The sequence below is a fragment of the Gymnogyps californianus genome, chromosome 3 (genome assembly GCF_018139145.2).
Source record: "Gymnogyps californianus isolate 813 chromosome 3, ASM1813914v2, whole genome shotgun sequence".
Taxonomy (NCBI): domain Eukaryota; kingdom Metazoa; phylum Chordata; class Aves; order Accipitriformes; family Cathartidae; genus Gymnogyps; species Gymnogyps californianus.
This window is the reverse complement of record NC_059473.1, coordinates 91,922,084-91,937,455: the sequence shown is the minus strand read 5'-3', so window position 1 is coordinate 91,937,455 and position 15,372 is coordinate 91,922,084. Positions and strand designations below refer to the sequence as shown.

The window sequence follows — 15,372 nt, the reverse complement described above, 5'->3', positions numbered from 1 at the left end:
TCTTTCAGCAGCTTCAGGAATGATTTGAGACTGCCCATGGAGTTTTATTTCCCTGATGTGAGAAATTTGTGAGCTCTTTGAAGCTATGATGCCTGTTTTCCTTCTGCACATAAAGTTGCATGCAGTATGGATGCACAAGGACATGAAGGAGAAAGAACAAAGTATCCATTTTTAAAGATATGTTGTCTAAATTATTTTTGTCCCACCTGACTAGTTCTTTGTCCTCAGAGACCCTAAAAAAGTTTGGGTTTCCTCACTGAGGGGGAGGAGCATGCTTTGCTACAGGTAAACTGTGTGGTAGTATGGGTTGTTACAGTTTAATGTGTTGTTTATAAAATTTCTGTGGTATATATTCACTGTGCTGCGTCTGGAAGTTCCTTATTTGACTTAATGTGCAGCTGTCTTTGTGAATACAAGGATACTGGTATTCCTTTTATATGGTGGTGCTTTTGGCTGTACATCAGCCATCCAAGGAGGAGGAAAAGCAAATCTTTTTGTAATTGGCTGTTCATTATTTTTCACCTTGCCAGTATTGTCCTGACAAATAAGCCCATGGGTAGAAAAAAATGAAATTTCGTATTAATCAAAGTTTCTTGCCTTTCTTTGATTCAGATTGAAATTTCACGGAAAGGAGGAGAGAAACTCATTGCTGTTATTCCAAGAATAAGAATATAAAATATTTGAGCATTCTATTGTCACTTTGCTTTGGAGCTACATGAAAAAACAAAGGGTCTTACAAAGCACTGATGAATTGATAGATTCATGGATTGAAGCACCTGTCCTCTAAGACAAATTCCTTAGCTGTTATCAGCTCATCAAATCAACAATCATATTGTTTCTTGGCAGCCTCTGTTAAAGAGATCTGAAAAGCCTGCAGCTGTTACTCCAACCTAAGGCGGCATAAATGCAATGCTCTACCCTTTTTTGCCAAGCATGTATTTTAGGAATGACAATTTAGAGGATAGATATTTATTGCCTTGATTGCTTTAGGCTTGAAGGGTTCCAAATCAGTTATCCAGGGTATATTTTTAGCAAAACTTGTATCAAGTATGTATTCTCTCTTCCTTAGCTTCACCTTCAATCTTGGTTCACATTATTCCCTTCTTATGCAGTGGATAGGAATTTACTGAACTGCTTGCTCCTCTAATTAAAAAAAAAAAAATATCAGATTCTCTCCCCACACCCTTTTTTAGAATTAGTTTATTCTTCTTCCTTTTATAGATCATTTATGGTAGAACTTCGTCTGCCATGCCCTGAAGTCCCCTACTGTGTTCTTAACCTCCACAGTAGCATGTGGCTGCCAGCCCACCCTACCATAGTGTGTCTGCGTGTTTAGGGAAATGCTACATTTTGAGTCAGAATGTGATTAACATGAATGTCTGATTTTTAACTGTGTCCTGAGGCTGTGTTTGTCTCTTCAGGATAGTGTCCCCTAAATTCTGCTTCCTGTGTCAAGACATTTGAAGCAACTTGTATCTCTTTAGGGAATAAGAGCCAGAGACAAAAAGAATTTTGTGTCTCCTGCTTCACTCCTTAACTTGGTGTGTTTCTTGAGGCATTTAGTTGTACATGTGGAAAAAGGGAGCAATTTTCTTTGTAATTAGTATGAATGAAGACACTTCAGTCTCCTTTCTTCTTTCTGGAAGCTCAGACTTGCTGCAAAAGCAGAAGCATATAGAATTGGAACCAACCAGCTCATCAGCTGAAGTAAAACTGATTATAAATGATACACAACTCCAGTTTACCAGCAGCCTTGTTTTGGGCCACAGAATTCAGCCACCTCTTCCCTTTCCACTTCTATGTAAGTCATGGCTTGGGTGTTTCTTGCTCAGTAGAGAAAGGCAGAAACTCTGGGTGCTCAGCTTAAAGCCCCAGCATTTCCTCGGTAGGCAAAAAAGGGATCAGGTAAGTCCTGCTTTGATGAGAGCAGGAAGAGTAATAGCCAGTCAAAATCTTTTCTGAATAATTTGATTTCAAACCTCTGAACGGGCAATACTCTCCACCGTGACTTAAATAACTAACTTGTTTCTCTGTCTGCTTACGTTAAAAGGAGTGGTGGGAGAACATAATTGATAATAGATCTTTTTTTAGGCTCATTTTTAAAGAGAAACCAGTCAGATGAATTCAGAAAGATCAGACCAAAACATACGCAGATTCCTCAGTGAATATATTATCTGCAGCCTCATAAAGGAATCTTCCTTGTTAGTGGAGGGAGCAACAGTCCAAATCAGACTGAATAATAATGATAAAAACATATTAGTCTATTAGGAGAAATTACTTCCCTCCCCAGAAGGAAGATGAAATGGTGTGAACTGTTTACAGCTGTCCTGAATAGCACTCGCAAAGATTTTAGTTCCTGTGGCATGGTAGTAAGGTAGAGGAATATAGACTAGAATTTCCAAGTTATCATGATATGTTTATGTAAAAGCTATTTCTTCAGGTCAGTATGTTTGAATGAGCTGCTGTTAGAAATTGCTGTGTCCTGTCACCACTTTTTCCCCCTGGTATTTGTCAGGAAGCAAGGAATGCAAAAGAATGACAGTTGCAGAGGAATTGTCAGCCTCTGAGGGGTATCTTTGGCTTTTTTCTTTTTCCAGCTTCCTTTTTTCAAGGTGAGAGGATTCTCCATTGGGCAGCAGTCAACACTTAGTTCGTCGCCGTGAAAACCAGAGCTGATTATTTTTGTCTGGTGCTTAGGGATGTGATGTTTCTGCATAAAGAGATTCTTCCTCCCGCCCTCTGTCTTCTCCCCCCCATCCCCCCCTCCCCCAAAGGTGGCCTTCTCTCCATACAGATCCATAAGGGCAGCCCAGTCTAACTAAGTGTCATCTCAGCATTTTCTCTGAGGCATGATGGTGTCAGACAGACAGTACGTCAAAAATGGACTGTCATTTGACATCTTAAGTGTACTAGTGTACTCCCATGCTTCTACCAGTGGTACTAATGCAAGTAGGCAGCATTGCAAGTAATGTCTCACAACCTAAAAAGTATTTTATTTTTTTAGGAGGGGAGCAGGGAATTGAGAACAGATACGTGAGATGACAAAAATGAAGTTAAAATGTGTTTAGCACAGATTTATGGGAATACGGCTCTTGGAATATGATGATGAGATAAATCTGTTCCCCATAATTGTAGTGACACAATGGGGAACTTTATGAAAGCTGAGGCCTTTTCAGGATAATTAAATAAGTTGATTTGCAATCTGGAAAAAGCACCAGCTGGAGTGTAATGATTCATTGAAATCTCAGAGTACTGTTCCTTCCATGGATAACAGGTCTGTTTTGGTTGTGGAAACTTTCTCCCTTTGAAAGCGGATGCTGTCTGTCTTATCAGATGGCATTGCTACAGCTGTTCTAAGCACATACTTGGGGCAAAGGGACCCAAGAAGCATTCTTTTCTGTCCAGGTTTCTGTATAAGGAACCCATTCAGAGGCAAAAACAACCCAATTGTCCCAGCAAGTGAAAGGGTTTGTTGTTATTTTATAAATTCCCTGCATAAATCAAGTTCCTGATGAGATGCATAGTGATTTTTAGGAATAAGGTTCATAAAAGCAAGTGGAATTCATAATTTACTGTAGATGCATTTCCTTTCTTCTGGGTAACAGAATGATAGTTTTGGGGAAAACTAAATGTATATGGTAAAAACAGGTTAAGAAGTGTGACCACGGCAATTAGGATCCTCTTGCCTATAAGTCTACTGTGGGGAGCTAAGGATCAGTCAAATTTTTCTCTGGAAGTACAGAATCACAGAATGGTTGAGGTTGGAAGGGACCACTGGAGGTCATCTTGTCCAACCCCCTTGTCAGGCAGGGCCACCTAGAGCCAGGTGTGCAGGACCATGACCAGACAGCTTCTGAATACCTCTAAGAATGGAGATTCCACAACCTCTTTGGGCAACCTTAACCTAACTCAAACTTAGATTTGAGTTCCTCAAGCAGATCTTTGTGGGCTTCTGGATATATAAACAAAAAAGCCAAATATTTATACCATGTGGTATTCAAGAAAAGAGATGTTTTTAGGAATGCACACCCTAGCTGATTTCTTAGGCAGTCCACCTCATTTCAGCCTTCAGCTCGTTACGGTTGCACCCAGATCACTGCTGTCTGCATTGGCTGATGCTTCTTGTCTCTTAGCGAAGCTCAGTTTGTTTGACGATGGAAAGCGTTTTTGATAAGACATAGTACTTTCAGTTCAGTACTACCAGTTCAGACAGGTAGTCTTCATAGGTAACTTTAATTAACTTAATATCTTGAAATATCCCGTATCTAGCTTAGAACTTAGATTTCAGTCATCTCATTGAGATGGTCAATATTGTAAAGCATATGTTAGATTTTTTTTTTTGTTGTGAAAGCTGCTTGATGAGCATTAACTGACCCACGTCTGTATGTCACCTGATTATCGATCCTTCCGTATCTTTACTGCAAGTATTCTTTATTTGACTTGAACTACAAAAGATTTGTGCTGTGTTCTACAGAAATCCCCTAAAAATAAATGTTTATATCCTCAAAGTCCTTCTCAGTTCTTACTGAATTCTAAACGTTTAGATGCTTTATGTAAGCAAAATCCCTAACAAATTGAAGTATATGCTTCTAAGCCTTCTGAGAAGCATTTAAATCCTGGCATTGAACAATTAATTTGAGAATTTTAGATACTCAGTTCTATATTCATGTCTGTGAAATTATTCCTAAATGGGACAAAGTATGCCAGCATGAAATACCTTAGCTTTAAACAGAAGAGCTTTCTTTTCCAAGCTGGTTATAAAAAAACCATGGAAATGCAGAAGCAAAGTGTGGGATACACAGCTTCTAAAATTTCTTCATTTGGAGAATCTTGGAGGCTTTTTATTATTTTTTCAATATTATTTCAAAATGTTCAAATATGTGAGACTATTTCTTTGCTTTGATATATACAGAATTTTGGCTTGGTTCCAGATCAGGACAACAATGGTGTGCTAAACACATAGGAGGTCATGAGGGAGGAGAGTGAGTTGTTTTTTTTCTCAACAGCCAGCTTGGTTAGTAATGAAAACAGCAGAATGGAGATAGGCTTACACATGAAGAAAAGGTAAAGAAAACAGTTAATATGTGTGAGGAGATTTTTTTTTTTTTTGTAAGAAGAGAATAAACTTGATTCATCGTTCATGGAAAGTGCTTGTAACAAACCAATCAATGAAGATTAAGTGAAGAATAAAAGAGAGTCCTGAAAAATGCAGAAGTGGAGAAGTGAACACGATAGGAGAAAATAGGAATAATTTCACATATGTTTTAATTTCCTTTTAGAAGTTATTGACTGAACACCTACTTGGAAAGCAGAATGCAGGATCATCAAAGAGGTTTCTAAAATTGTCTCATTTTTAATTGTCTTTTATTTCTTTCTTTTGGACGTGGAACTGAGCCTATCAATTGTAACTGAGTTTTAAGAGAGCTTTACACGTCTAATGTCATTGTTTTTGATTTTCAAGTGATAATCCATGCATGTGCTCACAAAGTGAGAGAATATAAACAATGCCTAATGCTTGAAACTGAAGTAATTTTTTCTTTGCCAAATTCAAATAATCTCTTCACTTTGTTTCTTACATCTGCCACCTTCAAGCCTGTTTTCTGTTCTGCAACCCCTGTTCGTGGTGTAACTGCAGGTATATTAAGTTTTTTAAAAGACTTGAAGGCCATTTTATGATTCCACAGCAATTTCATCAGTTGGGGACCTTTCTTCAGTTTTTAAATTTTGAACTACATATAGCATTGTGGTGGGTTGACCCTGGCTGGACGCCACGTGCCCACCAAAGCCGCTCTATCACTCCCCCTCCTCAACTGGACAAGGGAGAGAAGATATAACAAAAGGCTCATGGGTCAAGATAAGGACAGGGGGATCACTCACCAATTACTGTCACAGGCAAAACAGACTCAAATTGGGGAAAAAATTAATTTAATTAATTACTAGTCAAATCAGAGTGGGATAATGAGAAATAAAACCAAATCTTAAAAACACCTTCTCCCCACCCCTCCCTTCTTCCCGGGCTTAACTTTACTCCTGAATTCTCTACCTCCTCCCCCCAGCAGCGCAGAGGGATGGGGAATGGGGGTTGCGGTCAGTTCATCACACATTATTTCTGCCGCTTCTTCCTCCTCAGGGGGAGGACTCCTCATACTCTTCCCCTGCTCCAGCATGGGGTCCCTCCCACGGGAGACAGTCCTCCATTAACTTCTCCAACATGAGTCCTTCCCATGGGCTACAGTTCTTCATGAACTGCTCCAGCGTGGGTTCCTTCCACAGGGTGCAGTCCTTCAGGAACAGACTGCTGCAGCGTGGGTCCCCCACGGGGTCACAAGTCCTGCCAGCAAACCTGCTTCAGCATGGGCTCCTCTCTCTCCATGGGGCCACAGGTCCTGCCAGGTGCCTGCTCCAGTGTGGGCTTCCCACAGGATCACAGCCTTCTTCGGGCATCCACCTGCTCTGGCGTGGGGTCCTCCATGGGCTGCAGGTGGATATCTGCTCCACCGTGGACCTCCATGGGCTGCAAGGGGACAGCCTGCCTCACCATGGTCTTCCCCATGGGCTGCAGGGGAATCTTTGCTCTGGCGCCTGGAGCACCTCCTCCCCCTCCTTCTTTGCTGACCTTGGTGTCTGCAGAGTTGTTCCTCTCACATATTCTCACTCCTCTCTCTGGCAGCAATTGCTACTCCCCTGTAGCTTCTTTTCCCTTTCTTAAATATTTTATCCCAGAGGCGCTACCACCATTGCTAATTGGCTCGACCTTGGCCAGTGGTGGGTCCGTCTTGGAGCTGGCTGGCATTGGCTCTATTGGACATAGGGGAAGCTTCTAACAGCTTCTCACGGAAGCCACCCCTGTAGCCCCTCCCCTACCAAAACATTGCCATGCAAACCCAATCCAATCATGTGGCCTTCCTCATTGCAACACTGTCCGGTCTGTGGCAGCCAGTAGCGCAGGTGTCTGAGAAAGCGTCTTCTACCACCCCTGCTCCCGCTACATGGATATTGCAGATGCTGCCTCTCTTATTCTGTATTGGGTAGGACCAGGAGCTGGGTCATTCCCTTGTCTCTTCACAGCTCTGAGAATCATTATGACCGTACTGCTGGCAACAGGCACTTCAGAAACAAAAGGTGTTTTCCTGTCCTGATGAAGCAACTGGCTCTTCCTCCTCTCTTTCTTGTCCTTGAACTGAGTCTTGGTGTCTGTATTAAGGTGGCTATTCAGAAGTGACAGAATTCATTTGGGAGATGGGGTGGACTTTGGTGTTTGCCAGAGCTCTACTTCCTCAGGACTAGCTGAAGACTCCACACTTTCTAATCATAACACTGATTGGCATCTCACTCCCCTGATAAAAGCTTCTGTGTTCTGCGGTCCCAAAGCAGTACGTGCATTTGAGATCTTATGCTTCACAGAACTGCTTACAAACCTTGCTTACATACTATACACAATATGCAAGTCACTCCCTTGTCCCTTGAACAACTGCTAATTTTCAGGCTAGACACTTTCTGCAGTGGTGGATATATTTAGAGGGATGTTGGTTCTTCAGCCTTTCTTGTGACCGTATCTTGCTTTGTTTGGAGAGCACACAATTCTGATTTTCAGCTCAGGATCTTAATGTAGTAAGGAGCTAAAGTCCTAAATAGGAATTAAGAGTTTAAATATTTCCTGAATCTGATGTGACATATTTAAGGAGGCTGTAAAATTGCTCATGACCAGATATTTCATTACCTATATAAACGCATTGTAAAATTTTGTGGTTAGTTTATCATGCACACTAAATTTTCGTATTTCTTGTTCCACTATATGTATAGTCAAATGTTCTTGAAATTACTGTTTAAAGATTATTGTTAGTGTGAGACAGGCTCAATGCTGTTCCTTTTTTTTTTTTTTGTACTTGTTAACCACATGGTGTGAACATCAAGACTGCTTTCTCATTTAAATAGTAGGTAAGTACAAAGTGATTAGTTTGCCTTCTTTCAAGAAATAAATGATAAGCTGTTTCTAGACATTTTGAGGGAAATAATGAGTATTTCCCAGTGGGTGATTTTTTTTTTTTTTTTTTTTAAAGATAACTTCCAGTTCCTTCCCAAATAACTAGAACATATAAATGACTGAACATTTTTAAAGCATTTTGTATTATTCGTTCAACTGGAAATATACTGCTATTGGGGACTTACTATAACACGGTTTTCTGGAAGCTCATCATGGGACAGGAGTTTGATATCTCAGTGAGTAGGAACCTAAGCATAAATGCAACATTGTCTCCTACTGATAGGAGTGTTTCACTGAATATGCTACCTCTTATTTGGGGACAGTCTTTAAGTTTGATTCCTACGGATATTTCTGTATTATTCTGTTCTTCCCTTTTTCTTCTCTTTCCTTCTCCTTTCTTTCACCTCTGCTATGTTTTTTTCCTTCAACAAGAGATTCAGTGAACGTACGTGTTTTTTTGCACGTTGTTCTTGCTTTGCTTCTTTTGACTCCTGGTGTTACATCCTCATGAGCAATTTTCATGTTGCCCCATGGGATTAAGAACAGGAAGAAAATATCCACATAGTGAAACTCACAGTAGATGGATTCCCTAGAAGGGCTTATTTTCCTTAAACAGCACCGAAGACAACTTTCAATTTTTTGCTTCTGGAATGTCTTTTGCTCAAAACCCTAGGGAGAGAAGACATGAAAGATTGATGCCTGTTTTTGTGAGTCAGACCATGGGAAGTGTGCCTTGCTGTTTTGCTTGCTTTCTGAGTTTGGGTATGCAGGGCATTTGGGAACAGTATTAATATATAAAATGCTAGGCTGGCCTTACAAGCCCAGCTTTTCCTACCTCCTGGAAATGTCGGTTGATTTCCCTACAGTTAGCCCTTTCATTGTGAGTCATTTGGTACCAATCTTGTTCAATTTTGAGTATGTCTGAATGTTAAAGGCATGAAACGCGATAATAAATAAATAAACCAGTTTCCAGTTTTGATCTCAGTAGTAGTACCCTCATTGGATGATCTGGTATGTTTTCAGCGACTGAAGTAATGGTCAGAATTCAATTTGAAATAGTATATTTAATAGTCTGTATAAACTTTTAAAGTAGTGTTTCATTAGCGTACAGAATACTGTAGATTGCTGTCTAGTGATGTTTTCTGTGTTAAAAATGCTTTTTTAAATTTGCCATAAAATATAACATTTATTTCCCATCAGGCCAAACCATTTATAAAATCTTTTTATTCATTTAAGAATACAAACACAGAGGAGTATGATATTGCTTTGGATCCTTGTGGAAAATATGAACAGTATATGCATGTTTTTTAAGAGTGAGAGGAGAAGCACTTTGTGGCTGTGCCCCAGTAAGCAGGTCACAGCTAGGAGTTGGTCAGATGGGGTTCTAGCCTTGCCTCGTGGCACTGAGATGTTTATGTGTGTTGGTCTTCCATGTCACTGCTCTGATGTCTCTTGCTTGTTTTGAGTGTAATCTTTTGGCATAGGTAGCATGTAGCAGAGAGGGAGTCTGTTGTCGCCTAGTACCGAGTTTATGCCTAGAGGCACTGACTTAAATGTATCTAATGTGTGAAATAGGATGAAAGAGATTGTACAATCGTGTACGAAAATAATTTAATAGTGTGAATGCAATGCATACCTTCTGTAACGTAGTTTGCCTGTCTTTGAAGAAGACAGTATGAGATACGTGGTGACTAGAGGAATTTTTGATTCTGAATGTTTTTCTTTGTTAAGTAATAAAAAACTCAAGTGTAATGTTCTGTTCAACTTTGACTCTGTTAGAATTCCTTACCTGACCTGGGGAGAAAGAGTACACATAAAGGAGAAGATCTTATTTGATGCAGTTGTAGTAACAGACCTTCACTGTCTTTTAAAAGCAGCCTGAGTTCTTGAGAATAAAAGCAGTGAAAATGTTTGGGGGGCCAGAAATTTACATGCATTTTCTTCCCTGGGAATTAATGGGAGTATAGATGTCCACTTAAATTGTTCCTGTGATGTCCACTGAAGTTATATATGTGGAAACTTAAAACCATCAGGAATTTTAAATTCAAAATTAGTGTTCATATTACTATGAGCATAAAACATCTTGTTCACAAATAGACACTACCTTCTGAAAGTTTTAACTTTAATTTAAAAATGTCACCTTCTTCTACAGCTAAATTCTAGTCATGGGAAGTTCTTGGGGAACAAACATACATGTGTATTACATGATTTTTGCGTGGAAGCAAAAGGAGAAAGGATATACAACACTTTCCATAAGCAGGTATTTAAGTATTACACAAACGTAACTTTTACATTTGTGTTTTAGGAAAACCAGATGCCTCTGCTGAAACTCTTCTGGATCAGGAATGTGTAAACCCTATGAGTTACTCAAGCCAGCTAGAAGACTCTGGATGTGATGTCTCTAATGACTATGCATTCGATTCTTTAGGCGTAGCTTCTGATTTTCACCAATCTGAGCATAATGTCAACACTTCTAAACGTTGGTTGGAAAGAGTTCCCCCATTGAATCTTTGCTGTACTGGCAAGGAGGAATCTCTGACTGCTCCAGTGCAGTTTTTGCAACATCTGCTTGAAATAAGAAAACTGTCAGAAGGAGGAATTCTTCAAGCAGACTTCACAGAGCTTGAGAATGATTCTTTCACCATATGTAATTCAGTGTCTCAGTTGCTTGATGGACTGACTGTTTTTTACAACAGTCCTAAATTTCCAGTTTCGAATTTTCTTACTGAAGCGGTTTGTGTTTTGATCAGTTTAATAACTGATACTAAATTATCTAATCATGTTTTGAAGAAGTGTTTCAAGAAGCTGGAAGAATTTAAGAAAAATCTAATTCAGATTATTTTAAGAAACAGCAGTGTCAATAGGGTAAGTTTAAAACATCTTCCATCTTTCCTACACCATTTCAGTATACTGTAACATTCTCCTGGTTTTATGCACTTTTAAAAATATTAGTTTGTCTTATTATATTTTGAAGAGTACTTATCAGATATTTTTGTGATTGTTCTTTTTTGTGATATGGATAATAAATGCTCTAAAGCATTTGAAAAGTTCTTGCTCATGCATGCAAGTTCTTCTAGTCTATTCGTGAGTATAGGACTTTTAAAAACTGTTACAAAGGCAGATTAAAACAACTTTAGAGAAAATATGACAGAAAAACACATTGTTTCTCTTGCTCTATGAAGATAGATTGTAGATATTCACAAAGCAATGACTACAATTTTTTTATCCTTTCTTGTGCACATAGATTAAATAGGTTGGTTTGCTTCAGAAGATCTCTGTCACTCGCTAGACATTTGCAAATTTGTGTTTTAAAAATAAATCAGCAAATGAGTGAAGAATTCAGAAATAGCATGTCCCCGGCACAAACAGCAAATAGGACTGCATTGCATTTTGTCTGTATTCATCATTCTGCATTGTTCCATGTGTCATCTTGTTAGTTCCCTCATTCAAATGAAATATCCCTAGTCTGTCTTCACAAGACTTCCTCTAAGTAATGAATTCCATTGTCTGTCTTAGGATTTTTGGTTTTCATTCTGTCTTTTAGAATAACTTGGAACAGACATGATGGTGGAATTGTTTGAGACTTAGATGCACCAATTTAGTGTCCACATGTATGTAACTACACTACCATTACAGTAAATGAAGATCGTATCCCTATAATCCATGGAGCCTAAAGAATGCTGACCAGGTACTAGGTCCCTATTTTAGGACAAGCTCTAAAGTTGCCTTTAGCAAAATGAGAGCCTAGACATCTGCTACACCTGTGGGCAGATGTACCTACTTGACTTAATTTAAAATGAATCCCACTCACTGTGTATTAAGTATTTACCCCAGAATGTAAATATCAGACAAATGCTATTACCAAAGTGGGGGGGGGGGGGGGGGGGGGGAGGGGCAGGGGCAGGGGCAGATATGCCTGTATTTTGGTTAGAAAGCGTTCAGAAGGAAATCTTAATATACTGATGCTTTTCCAGGACTAGAGCCTTATGTCTCTAATACCAGGGTGCTTTCTATTTCAGTGTTGCCATGGTGTGATACTTAGTTTTTAATTAGAAGTGTCCCTGGCCAGTGTTTTGAAAGGATGTGAGCTTACATAGCATTTGTGTGGTATCAGGAATAGAGTCATGCAGGTGTGACTCCTTTTGGTTTTTTGTGTGATTACAGGGTACAGAACAAAGAAAACTTGAGCAGGCATCCATTAAGGACTTCTTCATAGCTGATGATGTCCAGTGTTTCCACCTTTTCCCATCCTCTACCCAAATGGAAAGTTAATAGATAATTAAAATAATGTTAATTGTAGGAGAGCAACCAAGAGGTTATCCAGAGATGGATTACTTGTTGATTGGAGGAACCTGGCAAAGCTTAAGTGACAGATGTCACGCCTTAAATGAGAGAAAATATCCTGATAGATCAGGGATGTTTCAAGTCTGCAAAGTGCTTTTATAAATCATTCAGGAAGGGTGGAGTATGTCCACATAACTTGCAAGTGGCATCTTTCTCTGAATAACTTCACTGAAGCAGATGGCTTTTTATGGGATGTTTTATATCTTGCTTCCACCAAAATATTGACTTAAGTCCTTCCCATCAGCAGCCATTACTTCAGTCAAACAGATTCAAAGAGTTTAAAAATTGTATGAACCAATTATTAAGGGATAATCATGGTAGTTTCGAGATTTCTAGGGAAAAAGGGAAAATGTGTGTAGTAATTGCAATGTTTATAAAGATTTATTGAAAAATCCTTTTTAGAGGTTTGGTTTTCTTTAAACTGAATTGAATATGGAAATAAATATGTAGAATTCAGAATTAGTAGTTGAAATTGTGTAACTAATTCTTCATATGCTGTGTACCAGATATCTCCAAGGGACACTTTATGCTTCAGTTTGAATCATCACTGTTTACTCAAGTGGTGATTGAAATATCAAGATTATAGGTTTAAAATAAAATTACCATTAATTACAAGGCTGTCATCTGGAAAGAGTGGGAAACTATGAATTTTGGTTCCAGGAGGATGCTTAAATCCTTCCAGTATAAAAACATTGGGAATTTTGTTGTATCTAGCCTTACTAACTGTCAAAAAGCATTTGTACAGCCAGCCACCAATGCAGCTATAGTATTTGACACAACTTTCCCTTTGCCATCCTCACCTATAAAACTGTCAGGAGCTGTCAAGGAGGACAAAGGGCTGTGAGAAACACCTTCAAAAAGTGAACAAAGAGAGAAATGGCTGTGGATTACACTTAACGCCTCATCTTCAAAAGCAATCCCAGCATTTTGCAGAGCAAATTAAATAACTTAAAAAACCTTTGAGAATTGGAAAAGAGGTAATTATCTCTACATTAGATGTAAAGGAAGAAAAAAAGCAGCAGAATTACTTGCTGTAATTGTTGAGTCCTATTGTTTGAGATGTTTCTAATTATAAAGCACTGGAAGCTGTAGGAACCAGCAAAGGCATACACTCAGAGCTTTTCTGCCTGGATTCAGTTGCCTAAAGCTGTGCGCTTTGGACAGAATTTTTGACCTGAAACTCCAAATTGACACAAGTATCAAAAGGAAAAAAAAAAGTCTATCATTTAAGATATGAGAGGTAAAATAAAAAGTAATATTACTTAAAATATAAACCCATTTAAATCAAAGAACTACAAATAAAAGTAGCCTCTTGGATTTCCCTTTTTAATTTTTCTCCTCTCCCTCCATGTTTGGAGAGCAGCTCAGAAGTCTGCACACAGCTGTCAGACACACAACTTTTTGGAAGAAGCCTTCTGGAAATATCTAGAAGGAGCCTCAAGTCATGGCTGCTAAGGGTGAAGCATGAATGCTCTGAGGTTAAATTGTCTGCTCAAAGGCCTGCCTCTGCAGCGTCTACTGGCATGGTCTTGCATCCCTATATGGCTGCCACAGAAAAGCTTGTAAGGATCCTGTGTCTAAATCTGGTACAGGTGAGCTGTTGCTCTCCTATGTTGCAAAATCTGTGATAGTCATAGTGATCATCTTGCTCGTAGATAGTGATCTATGGAGCAAGCACTTTGCTTCTCACCAATTTTTGAGTCCTCAGCACTGAGACTCTTGGAGGTTTGTATGGGTGTGTTGCTGTTGGTGCATTGCCTTTCAGTGTGCAAATTGTTCATTCATGTTGAGTCACTCCGCTGTCAGCAGAACCCCTGTGCTATTTATGCAGGTTCTTTGCAAGTCCTACTTTCAAGCAGACAGAAGTGTATTGTAAGGAAACTCTCCGAGACTGTATTCCGTTTGCAGAGCCACTGGCTCTACGTTTCAGATAGACTGTTCTCTACTATCTGACAAAGCATGGAAAAACATTTCCCATGGCAAACTTCCGTAGGGGCTATGGTATGTAATTACAGCTCCAGTGGAGTAGAAACTTTGTCTCTTCTCCTTCAGAAAGGAAGCACAGGAACATTTTTTTTCCTTAATCTACCCATTTGGGATTTGACAACAGCTATCTCCATCCACCTCCACAGGGACATAGCGAATGTGCATCTCTCCTGCTCCTAGATGCGTCACTCGCTCACTGGCACTGAGGTGTGCCGTTCTGTTGATGTTTGTCTCTGTTGTCCAGAATGTGTTGGAACAAGGGATTATTTCTCCTATATCAGAAAAATGCAACAGTCAGAGGCACTGGGGATTCCCAACTCCCCGTGCTGTTCAGAATAGCATGTGTTTTACGTTTCTGGTGAAGGTTTTGCACACCTTATTGCAGTAGGGCACTTCAGAGAGGACACTAAATTCCTTTTACATAGGCAGTGTCCTGAAGCCTGTCTGGAAGCCTTCTGTGGTGAACTTGGGCTGGCTGTAGTTTTATAGTATACGGAATTAGCTTTAGAAGTCAAATCCGTATAACAAATTAAGATATTTCATACCTGTCTTATTTACATTTCTCGTATATACAGCTGTGTAAAACTTCAAAATAATTATTGTTAAGGAATTCAGAGTCTTGTTTGTTACTTTGGAGATAAAAGAAAAATACTTTTATGTCTGGCTTCTTTCAGTGCAGTTCAGCTGTATTCAAAACTGTCATAGCCAAATACAGTCACAGGGTGCTTCATTATGAGTTTATGTGATGTGATCCCTAGTGGTGTCACACTAGTTTATCAGCATTGTTGACAGAAGTTCAGTTCACTGGTTGTACTTCTCTTAGGTGCAGCGGATACTGTAATTTGGAGCATTGCTAATACATCAATTATGTGCCAGAAGATCCTGGCCTTCATCTGTACAGGGATCTGTGTCTGTTTCTTGGACCTCTTGTTTTAAGGAGTTAATCAAAACACTAAAATAGAAGACAATGCTACATTGCCTTCAGGATTCTAGAGTAAAGTCAGGCTGTGTAGGGCTCTCAGAAGACACTGCTTTCTGGTGCCTTGTTCCTGTTCAAC

General features: G+C 39.4%; 1 protein-coding gene across 1 annotated transcript in view; it reads left to right on the top strand.

The window, feature by feature from the left end:
* MEI4 (meiotic double-stranded break formation protein 4) overlaps positions 1–15,372 on the top strand; it is an 80,010-nt gene that overhangs the window by 11,249 nt on the left and 53,389 nt on the right. Inside the window, exon 3 of the mRNA XM_050894951.1 lies at positions 10,290–10,849. Coding sequence (XP_050750908.1) covers positions 10,290–10,849 — 560 coding nt within the window. The remainder of the gene's footprint in view (positions 1–10,289; positions 10,850–15,372) is intronic.